Consider the following 16,715-nt stretch of genomic DNA (forward strand, 5'->3'; position numbering starts at 1 on the left):
AAATTGATTATACAGGGTTATGTTATGTTATACATTTTGGTTACTTCTGTAAGTCACGCGCTGCTCTTTGAGTTACTACCAAGCAACTTGTTTCTGATTTTTCATCAATTCTTGAAAAGGACCGTGAGGGTCGAAACATGTGTTGGCTAGGCCACTTACAGAAACAACCAAAATGTGTGCAATGATATTTGGCATTCAGCATAGCCAACGTTTCTGGGACTCAAGCAGCAGCTCTTAGTTCTTACTAATAGAGGCACGGGCAGACATTGCTCACACCTTAAATATTCTGTTATGTTGATTTATACCACACACCACTGCCATTTGCATGGTCTTCAGGCAGCTTTAGGAGTACGAAATGGAAAGAACAGCATCCTTTTCCCGCCTAGACTTTTTGATTATGCGGTCATGTGATTAAGCAAGAGTACCAGGTGCCTGCGTTAATGTTTTTCTTGGCTACTACCCTGCAGAATAGCAGGTTTTTCGCACAGCTGATGCACTTTGTCTCATGTTCCCTCCCTTTGCTCTGTGGGTGCTTTGAAACCCAATGTCTTGCTGTATGAGCACCTTCCAATTGCACAATAAAATAAATATGGTCAGATTGGTTTGCTATGTGATATTTGTTCTTTGCAAGCAAAAGCTAGAAGATTTTATTATTGTGGTTCTTTAAAGCTAAAACGAATATATGCACCAACTGGAGCTCGGAAGATATGTGGTCAAGTGTATACATTGTAGAGTAGGTTAAAATCCCAAAGACCTTAAGTGGTGGTCCCATCGTGTAAATGGAACTAGACGTGCACAGACTTGCATTTCTTTGTATTCTGTCGATCGTGTGCAGTCCTTGTTAAAAGCAAAATGCGTTCAATCCCAAAACAAAAACGGACACGGTTCATTTATTTGTCCCCAATTTAATGAAGTGTAAGTAAATAAATAAATAAATAACGTGCAAGGGAATAGCTGCCTCTCAATGAGGTAGTCGTAATACTATAAACTTTCTCCATCAAAAGGACTGCCCATGTCAGCTTATCCCAGAGTTGGGAGTGCCACCCACAAAGTTTGAAAATGTAGTACAGTGGGCTGATTTACCTTGAGCAGGCCTCGCATTCTCTCCACCAGGGTGCGAAACTCGTGGTCGGGCAGATCGGGGTAGAGCTCCCGTTTAAGCAGCTCCTCGGTGATGTCTGGGTTCCTGTAGTAGGTGCATTGGGCGATACCGTTCAGTAGTGCGCTCAGAGACTTGGCGCTCTCCAGCTCAGCCATGGTGTTACTGACAGTCGAATGTGCAATCATGTGACTGGGGAGTCACGTGATAACCACACAAGCGCTGCTCTGCTTGATTTTACACCGTAACCGGCTAGAAAAGCAAGATTCAAGTGTTGTGGAGTTTACGGTAATGGTAAAATAAAACAATATATTTGAAAACGTGATTTACCTTTTAACTATTCGTAGGAGAACGTTATTAAACAATATCCCACAGGGCAACCTCTTTGCATTTCACAATAAACGGTACTGTTCAAAAATAGCTGAGTCCGTTTAAGAAAGCCAAGATCGGATTACATACCGACTATGGTCATCTTCATCACTGCTAGTCTTCCTCGTCACAGTAATGACTTGATGAGCGCCCTGCCTCTGATACCCGAATCTTCCTTCCGAAGCTTCTTCTTTTATGCACGCCACTTCTCCTAAGGAGGTGTAACGCCTCCTCCTTCCCACTACCCATAGCTCTCAACCTTTTCTGTGCCCAGGGCGGGTGAAACAGTAGATATACATTTTGTCGGTTGAGAGCCCATTGAATTATTTTGATTGGTTAGGTGTTTGGCAGGTAAGTGAATGAATTCCATGGCGGGTGAGACACCCGCCAAAAGCATGCGAGTTGGAAGGTCTGCATTACCTCCATGAGCATCTTAATTGTCCCAGATCATACACTTGAGCCCCATCCTCCAGATCGGAACCTTCCTTCCCAGTGCCCCGCCCCTCCCTCCTGGTGGCATAATACCTCCCTCAACCACAAATCCTAAGTAAAATGTTCCTGTACTCTTGACAAGGGGCCTTTGCTGGGCTCCGAAAGGCACCGGTTGGGCACTGCTGGGAGTACTATACCATGCCTGAGGGCGAAAGTATGAGGAAACCAGGAGGGGATTCCTAGAGCCCCTGCTTGAGCGAGGGGGCTAAAGCAGGTGACTGCAGACACCAGGCAGCTCAAGGGTTTTGGTTCAAAAAGTTTTATTCAAACCTTTAACAGAGATAACAGTAGTCATTACACATCTAGTGCCATAGCTCTCAGAGAGAGAAACAGAAGGTCACAAATTAGATTACAAAATAAGTAAGTGTGGTATCCTGGTATGATGGTGGTGACTGGCTGTGTGTATGCAGGGGCCTCATGGAATGGTGAGGTGGAACTTGGAGTGTGGGAGGCCTGGGGATTCCACAGAGTGTTGGTTGGGACTTGGAGACAGACTGGGAACAAGGGCAGAGGCTTGTTACTTACTCTCTTACCTTTCATTGACGATACCTATGTAACTAAGAAGAATAAAGCCTGTTCCTTTTATACTTACCTGAATCAGCCTGGTTCCTGCTCCATGTCATTCCTGACTCAGATACATCAGTAAGTTTATAAAACATAAGTAATAGACAAGGCTACAGGTACGCAGGAAGAGCCACGTCATACTGATTAAAACACATGGAATGATCAGAAAAAGAATACTGATTTTCAACACATTCGTTACAGAAAGTCATGATTCTATTAAAGACTCAGAGGCAAAGGATTATGCTAAACTCAACTCTTTACTTCTCGAGTAGCCAACAAATTAAAACATATGAACCAAACTGTCAATGAACTACAATATCCATGATCATGAAGTAACTTTGACATTTGATTCTATTGGTTTAATGGTAACATGTGATTCCAACAGTCCAATTTAAGCATCCGCTTCATCCTCGTAACTTCCTCTTTCTGAAGCTGGTTGATAACTGAACTTTCGTCCCAACCGGTAAACACCTTAACTCTCTTATCTCCATTGATCATTCTTCATGTGCCCTCCGACTTCGACTCTGTACCTGTTAAAACATAGTATAACAACAATGAAGTAACCATTCCAGGACAGGTGGGCAATCGCTAACATTACCACAGACATATGCACTGATGAAAACATTACATGATTAACAACATATTTTCAGTCATGTCTCAACTATGCCACCAACCTAGCCATCTGATCTATTGTCTTAAAATAAAAGTTTTTAAAAGTCGACTCATTCGACCAATCTGCCGCCTTCAAGATATCTTCCAGGCGTGCTCCCATCTTAAAAGCTGTGGATGCTATCGCTCCCCTGGTCAAGTGAGCGCCAAATTGTTTCACATCAATGCCCACTTGATCCATACACCATTTTATCCATCTAGCCAGTGTAGCTGAAACTACAACTCTAAAAGGTTTCCTCATCCCTATCAAAAGCTGGGATTCTCCCGGGGGTCTCAACTGTTCTGCCATGGTCTCGTAAGCCTTCAAGCGCCTGATAGGACATAATTTAGGATTCTCTGGAAAGGCTGCATAATCTACTGTCCTGTTACCTGTTTTTGTCCTTTTTCCTATGTAAAATGTGACCCCCGTATGATTTCCTATCTACCTCCAATACTCTGACTTCTGAGACTCTCTTGCATGAAATGAGGCACAGAAGAGTGGTCAGTTTCGCCCAGAGCGCTTTCCTGGATAATTCTACGTTATCCAGCCATGCCTCAAACATCTTTAACACAATGCTCACGTCACACAGCTGTGAATATTTCGGTGCTGGTGGTCTCATGCACCTAACTCCCTTCAATAATCTACGAATCAAGGGATGTTCCCCCATGGGTATACACCTGCACTTCTCCCCTTCCCCCCCCTGTATTTGTGCGATCTCAATGTCACCTGGCCTAGTAAAATCGCTGTCTCCGTCTTCCTTCTGTTCTCCCTCCTTTGCCTCGTTGCGCCTTGAAACACTTGTGTATAGGCATGTTATAAATGCCATATCATATCATATTCGTGTCCTGACGAGATCGCCGACCGATATGTGTAAATGGTTCTGTACGCTTTGGTTTGCGCCTCTTGATTACTAAGAAGTTCACAACATGAATTAAATCTGTTAGAGCGGGATGAATTTCCTTCTCCATGCACCAACTACTCCACTTGCGCCATGTGATCCTGTAAACCTTCCCGGTCCCTGGTGCCCAAGACTCCTGAGCTTCTCCAGAAAGGTCCAGCTTCACCCAGGATCTCCTGAAATCGCCCAGGCTATCAGGCTCAACTTCCCTGTCTGGATGAGTGGGTGATACTCCGCTGCCGGTCCCAGTACCATGTCCTCTCTGAGCGGCAGGAGGATAGGAGCGTCCTAAGACATTTCCAGTAGGTCTGGGAACCAAGCCTGACCTCTCCAATCTGGTGTCACCAATACTATTCTCGTTCCCTGTCTCCTGACCTAAGCCAGCGTCTGTGCTATCATAGCAAATGGTGGGAATGCGTACTCCGTTGCTGGTCCCCAAAGCTGGAGAAAGGCATCCGTCGGCCAAGCTTCTGGGTCTGGTCACCAGATGTAAAACCTGGCCAGCTTCCTGTTGAGTCTCGATGCAAACAGGTGTGTCTGGAATGGCCCTTTCCGTTTTATAATCTCCTGGAAAACGGACTCCTCTAGCTGCCAATCACTGGAGTCCTTCAGGTATCTCGAATTCCAGTCCGCTACCTGGTTCTGTGCACCCGGTAGGTGCTCTGCTATTACGATGACTTTCCTCTGAAGGTATAAATGCCATAAATCCTTGGCTAATTCTGCTAGCAACTTGGATCTTGCCCCCACCCCCAGCCGATTGATGTACCTGACTGCAGAGACATTGTCCATTTTCTGGAGGATGGCGCATCTTGCACCTTCCTGCATCCAGCATCGGACCGCAAAAGAACCCGCTGACAGTTCGAGACAATTCATGTGGAGGGCTAGCTCCTCTTCTGACCACCTTCCCCCGGTAGACATCCCGCCGCAGCGTGCTCCCCAGCCCAATCGGCTAGTGTCGGACTCTATCACAAGCCTCCATGTGTTGGTACCACGACTCTAATTCTGTCCACGCTTCCTGCGAGATCGGGACGTCCTACTCGTACAACAGTCCCTGTCTGATATGTTCTATCTTCAGACATTGTAATGCTCGGTAATGGAGCGGTCCTGGGAATATGGCTTGAATATGGCTTGAATATGGTTTGAATCGATGATTGCAGTCATCCTACCAGCCTGGCTATCCCCCTCAAGGAAATCCTCCCTCTTGTCATCATGCTCTTTATGTCTCTTTTGATAGAGTTCACCTTCTCTAACGGTAAGCTGGGTGTGCCCTGTTCCATTTCCAGAATGAACACCAGAAATTCCATCGACTGGGAAGGGACTAGTTCTGTAAACCTAGTTGCTGTAGCAAGTCCGTGTCATGAACTTCAGATCATGCCCCTTGTGGACCTCCTGGTCCTTCTCTCAACGGGACTTACATTCCGTACTACTTCCAAGATGGCCGTCCAGAGCTGGTCCAGAGCTGTAGCCCTTGCTCGCTCCATGCGCTGAATTCGGCGTAATCTATTTATAGACCACGCCTTCCGCTGCTCCGCGCGTCTCAATGCTATTACAGAGTAGCCCAGACGTGTGTTCATAGCTCGCAGTATTGTTCCCTTTGTCCCAGTGCTATTACCCACTCCTGTCCCTTTCCCCCTTCCTGGTTCCGAGCATTTCTAGCCTTTCCAGTCTCCCGGATTCCTGGACTCCGCGATCCCGGAACTAAACGCAACCTGGAACCAGACGAGACTCGAGCAGCGCTGTTCAAGACCAGGAGCGTTCGCAAGAAGGCAGCGATCGAAGACACCGGAAAACACCGGACCCAGGTGAGAAGGGGGGGAACTCCTTGACAGTTTGAGACGCCACCCGATCGAACCTAAAAACGAGACCGTCCAGAGCATGTCTGTACTGCCCAAGAACGCTTGCTGGACTTTCAACAGGGCTCCCAAGATATGCTCACTTATGTGACCAATTTAAACAATTGGCTAAGGAAGCAGACTGGTCCTCTGAGGCTAGTTTTACCCTGTTCAGGAGAAGCCTAAACAATGAGATCAAGGATGAACTGGCCAGGGTGGCTAGACAAAATTAATTCCAAGCACTAATGGACCTGGCCTTGCAAATAGACTTTCGCATCCAGGAAAGGAAGGCTGAAAGGAAGAAATCCAAGGGAAAACCACCCAAGACGTCCTTTGAGAGCACAGCCAGAACCTGAACCCATGCAAATTGGAGCCTTTCGTGGACCCATATCACCTCAAGAAAGATTGAGAAAGATCTATACGGGTTTGTGTATGTATTGTGCTTCAGACAAACATTTGGTCAGGGAATGTCCTCTGGCACCTCCTCGGCGTTCAGGAAACGCCAGCTCCTGATCTTAAATGGAGCAGAGATTCGGGAGAGAGATGTTTGCTCCACATCAATTCTATCCTTGAACTCTCCTGGACAAAACAGTTTGGTAATACTACAGGCCTTCCTGTCGCCCTCCAAAGACAAGACCTATCCCATTCTGGCCTTGGTGGACTGCGGAGCTATGGGAATTTTCATTGATCAAGACTGGGTTGTTAGTCATCATATTCCGTACGAGACACGAAACACCATGCAGCCGGTGGAAGCAATTGACGGAAGACCCCTCTCTTCAGAACCCATAAACCTGCAGACTAAAGAGATCCAACTTTCCATAAACCATCATCAAGAGCGGATTACATTCGACATCATTAAGTCAGCCCATTACCCCATGGTTTTGGGTATGCCCTGGTTACAAAAGCACAATCTGTATATCAATTGGACAGCAGGATCATTATTCCTGGGCTCAGAGTTCTGTATGTGTCATTCGCCGTCCTGTTTGGCGTTTATATCCGCGTTGGCGGTTACGCGCTGGAAGGGCGAGCAGAGGTTCTGCTACGTGATTTCTCCTTTATGCACCCTACGGTCTAGTGGTTTTCCAACATGGCGCCGCTGGGAAGTATTTCTTTCCTCCTCTCCCAGCGATCGCCGCGTTGCAACCCCCTTTACTGCGCTAGCTCGCTTCTTTGGGTTTACACGCTAGTTTTTTCCAGCCTCGACCACCACGGTCACTTCTCTGTACCTTTGGTCCGCCTCCATCGGACTACCTTTCCCTCTCTCTCCCTTTCCTCGCCTCGCCTCTTCTTCCCGCTTTCTCCTTACCTTCCTGCTGGTTTCCCCTTACGGTGCGCTGTCTTCCGCGCCCGCCTTCTCTGCCTTACCTTTGGCTGCGCTGTCATCCAGCCGCCCTGGTTCCTGTTGCTCCGGAGTAGTTTTCTCCGCTGGTACCCTTTCCGGTGGCTCTCTTTCTCTCTGGGTCCTTCTCTACTTTGGATGTCCGGCTTCGCCTGCTCCCATCAGCTACCGGCCTCAAAAATTCCACTATAACTGCTTGCTCCGGATCCTCTCAAGCCGCTGCACTCCTCGGAGGGTTTTTTCTGCCTGAACAGGCTTTTTGCCTTCGCACTGTCTGGTCTCGGGAAGGGGGCCCCAGGTTTGCTATACTTTAGCGCTCACTGTGGCTTCCTCTCGAGACAGATACGTTCTACACAAAAAGGAGAAGGACTACCGCTCTCACAGGCAACTGCAACCAGAGGATTTTGAATCAGGTGAGGAGAGTGGGGAGGAACGGGAGTTAGCAGAATCTTCCAGCCAGGACAGATTGCAACGCCATTCAGAAGAAATGTTGGCAGAAGAGCAGATACAAGAACTATGGAAGGCCATTCAGGGAATGTCCCAAGAGTTACAAACTGTTAAGGCTGAGAATGTGGTCTTGAAACAGATGATTACTGCCCCGCGAACCACAATCCCCAGAACTTCCTGTCATGTCTCTTTCGGCAGGAAAGTTCGATGGAGCTCCTAAAAAAGTCAAAGAGTTTTTGGAGGCCTGCTTAATATATTTTACTTTCAGGCCCCGGCTGTTTGCCACCGACCAGACAAAGATCGGGTTCATGATATCGAACATGACCCGCAATGCCCTGGCATGGGTTACTCCGCTGGTTACCGGGGCTAATCCCATCTTACATGATTTTGCTGGTTTTCAGACCCTGTTGAAGCAAACCTTTGAGAGGCCCGAACTGACTTACACCGCCTGCGAGGACCTGTTCGATATCCGACAAGGGTCATCGGATGTTCTATCGTACATTTCAGAGTTCATCAAATTGGCTTCGGGTGCTGGGTGGTCTGAACAGGCACAATTTGCCATATTCCGGCGAGGCCTCAAGGAGGAGATTAAGGAAGAACTCGCCAGAGCATCCAGGCCGCCTTCTTTTCCGGATCTGCTTTCCGCAGCCTTACAGATTGAATATAGACTGCAGGAGCGACGGTCAGAATGCCGAAAACAACGAACAACTGTTCATTTTTCTGATTCCACCTCATCCTCCACCGTCTCCTCCTCTCCTTCCCATACTTCAGACGAACCCATGCAGATTGGATCTACTAGAGGACGTCTTTCCGCGGCTGAAAGAAGAAGAAGGAAGGAGAAAGGTCTATGTGCCTACTGTGGGTCGGATCAACATCTCCTCAAGGAATGTACTGAACTTCCTCAGAAACGTCAGGGAAACGGTTTCCCTCGGCGCCAGTAGGGACCTGGTTCCGAGGGACTTCTGATTCATCCACCAGTCCCTATGTTTCTCTCTCTATTTCGGCTCCTTACATCCCTGAGGATTCCAGGCTTATGGTTCTACCTGTTATTATAAAGGTCAACGGCAGAGTGCCTCGCACTTCTGGACTGCGGGGTCGCCGGGAACTTTGTCGACATCATCTGGACCAAAAGAATGGGTCTCCGCACCCTGCCTCGCAAAGAAGATCAAAAGGTACAAGGGGGCGACGGTTCTCCTCTCTCTTCAGGACCCATTACTCACACCACCGAGGACCTATCGGTTACCATATTTCAACATTCCGAGACAATCCGGTTTGACATTATTCGAGCTGCCCATTTTCCAGTTATTCTTGGCATCACATGGCTCAGAAAGCATAACCCTCATGTCAATTGGGCGGACAATCAACTACAATTTTGTTCCTCCTACTGCAAGCTCAACTGTTTTTCTGACGACGGTATTCCTCAGATTGTTACAGCGTCTACCAAACAACTGGCTGGGGTTCATGCTCTACCTCTGTACTGTTCCCCTTACTTGGAGGTGTTCATCGAAAGAAAGCCAGCAACCTTACCTCCCCATAGGCCAGATGATTGTACCATAGACTTAGAACCAAATGCTTTGGTTCCCTTCTGTAGGATGTTCTCTTTAACTCAAGCCGAAGGAAAGGTTCTAAGTCATCATCTTCATGCCAATGTTCAGAATGGGCTCATTCAACCTTCCAAGTCTCCTGCCGGAGCTTCTTTGTTCTTTGTCAAGAAGAGGGACTCTACTGACTTGCGCCCTTGTATCGATTACCGAGGCCTCAACAAGGTTACCATCTGGGATCGATATCCTATGCCATTAATACATGAGATCATTAAAGCTGTTCAAGGTGCACGATGGTTCACCAAACTAGACCTCAGAAATGCATATCATTTGTTACGCATCGCCAAAGGAGATAAATGGAAGACCGCTTTTCGCACTCCTTTCGGCTTATTTGAGTACCAAGTCATGCCCTTTGGTTTGGTGAATGCTCCTGCTGATTTTCAACGGTTTATGGATCGGATGTTTTCAGACTTATTGTCTGTCTCCATGATCATATACCTGGACGACATCCTGATATATTCCGGCCATCTAGAGGATCACAAAACCCATGTCCAACAAGTTCTGGAAAGGCTTAAAGGCAACCAACTTCTTGTCAAACCAGAGAAGTGTGTTTTTGCTGCTACTTCAGTGCCCTATCTAGGGTATCACCTTTCTGAAAGAGGTATCTCCATGGATCCCAGCAAGGTAGCAGCTATTCTGGACTGGCCTTCCCCGACATCGATCAAAGAAGTCCAAAGGTTTCTTGGGCTTTCTAATTTCTATCGCTCATTCATCCCAAACTTCTCTGAAGCAGTCCTCCCTATTACTTCTTTACTCAAGAAGGTCAACAATCCCTTTCGCTGGACTTCCGAAGCAGAACAGAGTTTTCACAATCTCAAGAACCTCTTTTGTACTGCTCCCATTCTGCGCCATCCTGACCAGAGCAGACAGTTCATCGTTGAGACCGACGCCTCGGCCATGGCCATTGGAGCTGTTCTGCTACAAGTGTTCGAGGAACGGTAGCACCCCATTTGCTACCTCTCTAAGACGTTGACTCCCAGCCAACTCAACAGAACAGAGTTTTCACAATCTCAAGAACCTCTTTTGTACTGCTCCCATTCTGCGCCATCCTGACCAGAGCAGACATTTCATCGTCGAGACCGACGCCTCGGCCATGGCCATTGGAGCTGTTCTGCTACAAGTGTTCGAGGAACGGGAGCACCCCATTTGCTACCTCTCTAAGACGTTGACTCCCAGCCAACTCAACTACTCCGTACTGGAAAAAGAATTGCTAGCTATTAAACAAGCATGTGAGACTTGGCGACATCTACTGATGGGAGCAAGGCAGACCGTTATCATCAGAACAGATCATAAGAATCTCCTCCTCTCCTTCCCATACTTCAGACGAACCCATGCAGATTGGATCTACTAGAGGACCTCTTTCCGCGGCTGAAAGAAGAAGAAGGAAGGAGAAAGGTCTATGTGCCTACTGTGGGTCGGATAAACATCTCCTCAAGGAATGTACTGAACTTCCTCAGAAACGTCAGGGAAACGGTTTCCCTCGGCGCCAGTAGGGACCTGGTTCCGAGGGACTTCTGATTCATCCACCAGTCCCTATGTTTCTCTCTCTATTTCGGCTCCTTACATCCCTGAGGATTCCAGGCTTATGGTTCTACTTGTTATTATAAAGGTCAACGGCAGAGTGCCTCGCACTTCTGGACTGCGGGGCCGCCGGGAACTTTGTCGACATCATCTGGACCAAAAGAATGGGTCTCCGCACCCTGCCTCGCAAAGAAGATCAAAAGGTAGAAGGGGGCGACAGTTCTCCTCTCTCTTCAGGACCCATTACTCACACCACCGAGGACCTATCGGTTACCATATTTCAACATTCCGAGACAATCCGGTTTGACATTATTCGAGCTGCCCATTTTCCGGTTATTCTTGGCATCACATGGCTCAGAAAGCATAACCCTCATGTCAATTGGGTGGACAATCAACTACAATTTTGTTCCTCCTACTGCAAGCTCAACTGTTTTTCTGACGACGGTATTCCTCAGATTGTTACAGGGTCTACCAAACAACTGGCTGGGGTTCATGCTCTACCTCTGTACTGTTCCCCTTACTTGGAGGTGTTTGTCGAAAGAAAGCCAGCGACCTTACCTCCACATAGGCCAGATGATTGTACCATAGACTTAGAACCAAATGCTTTGGTTCCCTTCTGTAGGATGTTCTCTTTAACTCAAGCCGAAGGAAAGGTTCTAAGTCATCATCTTCATGCCAATGTTCAGAATGGGCTCATTCAACCTTCCAAGTCTCCTGCCGGAGCTTCTTTGTTCTTTGTCAAGAAGAGGGACTCTACTGACTTGCGCCCTTGTATCGATTACCGAGGCCTCAACAAGGTTACCATCCGGGATCGATATCCTATGCCATTAATACATGAGATCATTGAAGCTGTTCAAGGTGCACGATGGTTCACCAAACTAGACCTCAGAAATGCATATCATTTGTTACGCATCGCCAAAGGAGATGAATGGAAGACCGCTTTTCGCACTCCTTTCGGCTTATTTGAGTACCAAGTCATGCCCTTTGGTTTGGTGAATACTCCTGCTGTTTTTCAACGGTTTATGGATCGGATGTTTTCAGACTTATTGTCTGTCTCCATGATCATATACCTGGACGACATCCTGATATATTCCGGCAATCTAGAGGATCACAAAACCCATGTCCAACAAGTTCTGGAAAGGCTTAAAGGCAACCAACTTCTTGTCAAACCAGAGAAGTGTGTTTTTGCTGCTACTTCAGTGCCCTATCTAGGGTATCACCTTTCTGAAAGAGGTATCTCCATGGATCCCAGCAAGGTAGCAGCTATTCTGGACTGGCCTTCCCCGACATCGATCAAAGAAGTCCAAAGGTTTCTTGGGCTCTCTAATTTCTATCGCTCATTCATCCCAAACTTCTCTGAAGCAGTCCTCCCTATTACTTCTTTACTCAAGAAGGTCAACAATCCCTTTCGCTGGACTTCCGAAGCAGAACAGAGTTTTCACAATCTCAAGAACCTCTTTTGTACTGCTCCAATTCTGCGCCATCCTGACCAGAGCAGACAGTTCATCGTCGAGACCGACGCCTCGGCCATGGCCATTGGAGCTGTTCTGCTACAAGTGTTCGAGGAACGGGAGCACCCCATTTGCTACCTCTCTAAGACGTTGACTCCCAGCCAACTCAACTACTCCGTACTGGAAAAAGAATTGCTGGCTATTAAACAAGCATGTGAGACTTGGCGACATCTACTGATGGGAGCCAGGCAGACCGTTATCATCAGAACAGTGTAACGCTCACCTGATTCCCGTAGAGGCGCCGGTCTTGACTGGGCGTATACCGTATCTTCAAAGGTGATGTGTAACCCACGGCTGGCTCTTTGGGCTGGACCTCTGTGCACTGTATGTCTGGCTCGAAGGGTAAGATGTCTGCAGATAGAAAATGTGCGATTAATGAACTGGGTTATTGAATGTCTCTCTCTTCTTCCCTTTCTCTTCTCCTGTAGAACCCCAAAGGTTAACGCTCTCACCTTAGGTAAGTGAACGCCGTGCTCTCCATCTGCCTCGAGGCAGGGTGCTGTAACCAGTTTCTTCACTGGATAAGGGGAGCAGGCCTCTTGACTTCAGAGGACCGCTGTCCGTCGTTTACTGCACGAACGGTAAGTTTCGAGTAATTCTAATGTCTTTAAAGTCTTTAGTAATGATGTCTCTTGTTTTGCAGGGTTCCGGCGATGGCGGATGGCGGGCTGAAGTGAGTTGAAGATGGAGCCCGTGTGATGAATAGAAGCGCCTGGAAGCACGTAAGTAAGCGCTTGTTGCCTGCTTCACGATGCGCTCTAACTGTCTTTTTATTTTGCAGGTACAAGTTCGGGGCGGCTGCAGGGTGCCGGAATACCCACTGGGTTAGATGTGGAAAGGAGTAATGGCACGTGAGTATTAAAGTTTCCCAATGTCTTTAAACGCACCTTGTTTTGTCTTTCAGATGCGGGATGCAGCGCCGAAGGCCTCCGGAGCGTGCGAAGAGTTGGTAAGCTTTTGTCTTTCAGATGCCGGAATGCAGTGTGAAGACCTCCGGAGCGCACGAAGAGTAGGTAAGCCTTTGTCTTTCAGATGCCGGAATGCAGCACGAGGCGTTGGTGACAGCCGATGGACCAGGTAAGTGAAGAGCTGTCACTGAAGACCGTAATGCTAACCTGTTCTTTCTTGTCTTTATAGGTGTTGCTGAAGACTGGATTCAGGATGGTAAGCCTTTTTCCTTAGGCCCAGGATCAGATGCAGAAGACACGATGAGCGTTCTGCTGCTGAGGATGCAGAATAACGCAAAGCAAGATTCATCCATCGGGTGTGGTTTAAATAGCCTCCTGTAGTGCTTAGGTGTCTCCTTCCACAGCCACGCCTAGGTAAGAAAAGAGTTCCTGCTTTCCAGAAGAGTTCCAGTGTTCTGAATCTAGGGAGTGGCTCCTGCCCCACCCAACAGGAAAAGTAGTTCCAAACAGAAGAGGATCAGAGACTCAACTGGCAGGCAAGTAAGCAGCATGGTCTGCTGCAGGTAAGTCCACCCAAGCATTATGAGCCCGGCGCTTCCAGCGCTGGGACTGGGCATATTTATGAGCCTGGTGCCACTGGCGCCAGGACTGGGTCCAAAAGGTCCCAATTGGGACTGGTTGGCACTCGGAACCTGGGTTATGGATCTGCTTCCAGGGGAGTTGGGAAAACCCTGACCTTTAGGAAGCAGAGATCATGACAAACAGACCATAAGAATCTCAAGGTCCTTCAGAATATGGAGTGTGTCAACTCCAGGCAGGCTCGCTGGGCATATTTCTTTGCCCAATATGATCTGCAAATTACTTACTTGCCTGGTACCAATAATACGCTTGTGGATGCACTCTCTCGGAAGGGTCCCAAATGTGAGGAGAAAAGACATACCCCAGAGCCGATGTTCCACAGGAATAGGATCCTAACGGTTGCCAAAACCTTTTTGGAAGAGGTTCGAGCTGGTGTTGCTTCAGAAGGTACTGTTCCGCTACCCAGAGGAGAGACATCCTACACCAAGAAGGAGGGTTTGCTATACCTCAACCATCGGTTATACATACCTCCTGGTCCACTACGTCTCAAGATCATAAATTGGTGTCATGATTCACTCACTGCAGGCCATCGTGGGAAGTTTAATACCACAGAATCTATCACTCGTTCTTTTTTTTGGCCAGAACTCAAGAAGGATGTAGAGGAATACATACTCAGTTGCCCGGTTTGTGCCATGACTAAGTCCATAACTGGCAAACCTTTGGGTCTTCTCACCCAACCTGAGGTACCCTCTCGCCCTTGGGGTCTGATTTCTACCGATTTCATCGTAGAACATCCTGTTTCCAACTCCTGCACATGTATTATGGTTACAGTTGACACCATGACCAAACTGGCTCATTTTTCCCCATTGCCTGGTCTTCCTACCGCAAACTGAGATGGCTGAGGTTTTCGCCCAGGATATTTTCCGTCTTCATGGTCTCCCTGACAAGATCATCTCTGATCATGGCAGCCAATTTGTTTTGAAGTTTTGGAAGGCTCTTTGTTCTCGCCTTGGTATGGAACGTGCCCTGTCGTCTGGTTTCCACCCACAGACTAACGGTCAAACTGAGCGCCTTAACGCCACACTGGAACAGTACCTTAGATGCTACAGCAATCGTCTTCAGGACAATTGGGTTTCTTTGCTTCCTACGGCGGAGTTTACTTATAATAACTCATTTCATACAGCCATTGGACTCTCTCCTTTCTTTTGTACCTATGGGGTACACCCAAGATCTTTTCTTCCCTACATTCCGTCGCCCACCAATTCCCCGACGGCTGAAGAGGTTCTGCAGTCGGTTTCTGATGCACACGTCACTGCCAGAAGGTGCTTGGAGAAGAGCCGTCAATACAACAAAACCCAAGCGGACAAACATCGTAGGCCTTGCCCTGAATGGAAGGAAGGGACAAGGTCTGGCTGTCCACCAGATTCCTGCCGCGATGGGTTCACCCTTCTAAACTCTCTCCTCGCTTTTTGGGTCCTTTTCCCATTTTTTCCAAGATAAATCCTGTTACCTTTCGACTTAAACTACCTTCTTACCTCAGCCGCATTCATCCTGTCTTCCATGCCTCGCTTCTCAAACCTTTCATTCCGGACGTCCACCAGAGAGCTGTTCCCGACCAGCCTTTTACTCTGGTGGATTCTTCTATGGAGTATGAGGTCTCCACTTTACGTGACTCCCGCCACTACCATGGTAGGTTGGAGTATTTGGTGTCCTGGAAGGGTTACCCTAGGTCGGAGGACTCGTGGGAACTGGCTTCCAACATTCATGCCCCTCAGTTGTTGGCTCAGTTTCATGCCCGCTTCCCCTTTAAGCTGGGGGTCCTACGCTCTAGGAGGGGGCATACTGTCATTCGCCGTCCTGTTTGGCGTTTATATCCGCGTTGGCGGTTACGCGCTGGAAGGGCGAGCGGAGGTTCCGCTACGTGATTTCTCCTTTACGCACCCTACGGTCTAGTGGTTTTCCAACATGGCGCCGCTGGGAAGTATTTCTTTCCTCCTCTCCCAGCGATCGCCGCGTTGCAACCCCCTTTACTGCACTAGCTCGCTTCTTTGGGTTTACACGCTAGTTTTTTCCAGCCTCGACCGCCACGGTCACTTCTCTGTACCTTTGGTCCGCCGCCATCGGACTACCTTTCCCTCTCTCTCTCTTTCCTCGCCTCGCCTCTTCTTCCCGCTTTCTCCTTACCTTCCTGCTGGTTTCCTCTTACGGTGCGCTATCTTCCGCGCCCGCCTTCTCTGCCTTACCTTTGGCTGCGCTGTCATCCAGCCGCCCTGGTTCCTGTTGCTCCGGAGTAGTTTTCTCCGCTGGTACCCTTTCCGGTGGCTCTCTTTCTCTCCGGGTCCTTTTCTACTTTGGATGTCCGGCTTCGCCTGCTCCCATCAGCTACCGGCCTCAAGAATTCCACTATAACTGCTTGCTCCGGATCCTCTCAAGCCGCTGAACAGGCTTTTTCCCTTCGCACTGTCTGGTCTCGGGAAGGGGGCCCCAGGTTTGCTATACTTTAGCGCTCACTGTGGCTTCCTCTCGAGACAGATACGTTCTACACAAAAAGGAGAAGGACTACCGCTCTCACAGGCAACTGCAACCAGAGGATTTTGAATCAGGTGAGGAGAGTGGGGAGGAATTGGAGTTAGCAGAATCTTCCAGCCAGGACAGTATGTCCCACTGTCTATCCCTGGATCCCTCCTCGGTAACTCCTAAAGAACTACCAAGAGACCAAGAAACACCACTCATGGTTTCCAATATCATAGAAGTTCCAGAGGCCTATCAGGGATAGGCTGATGTATTTTCTACTGCCATAGTCCAGGCCTTACCCGCTCACAGTCCCGAAGACTGTGCCATAGATACGGATCCCTCAGATGTAATTCCTTTCGGCAGAATGTTCATTCTTTCTGAACCAGAAAAAA

At 48.2% G+C, this 16,715-nt stretch overlaps 1 protein-coding gene across 2 annotated transcripts in view; it reads right to left on the minus strand.

The window, feature by feature from the left end:
- Positions 1 to 1,303, minus strand: part of COMMD1 (copper metabolism domain containing 1) — a 963,648-nt gene extending 962,345 nt beyond the window's left edge. Inside the window, exon 1 of one of the 2 annotated variants that reach the window (XM_069608220.1) lies at positions 1,084 to 1,303. In XM_069608220.1, the coding sequence (XP_069464321.1) occupies positions 1,084 to 1,287 (204 nt within the window). In that variant the 5' untranslated portion in view covers positions 1,288 to 1,303. The remainder of the gene's footprint in view (positions 1 to 1,083) is intronic. The other variant, XM_069608219.1, reaches the window with a different exon arrangement.
- Between the last annotated feature and the right edge of the window lie 15,412 nt (positions 1,304 to 16,715).

The sequence above is a fragment of the Ambystoma mexicanum genome, chromosome 4q, assembly GCF_040938575.1.
Source record: "Ambystoma mexicanum isolate Mex_15411 chromosome 4q, UKY_AmexF1_1, whole genome shotgun sequence".
Taxonomy (NCBI): domain Eukaryota; kingdom Metazoa; phylum Chordata; class Amphibia; order Caudata; family Ambystomatidae; genus Ambystoma; species Ambystoma mexicanum.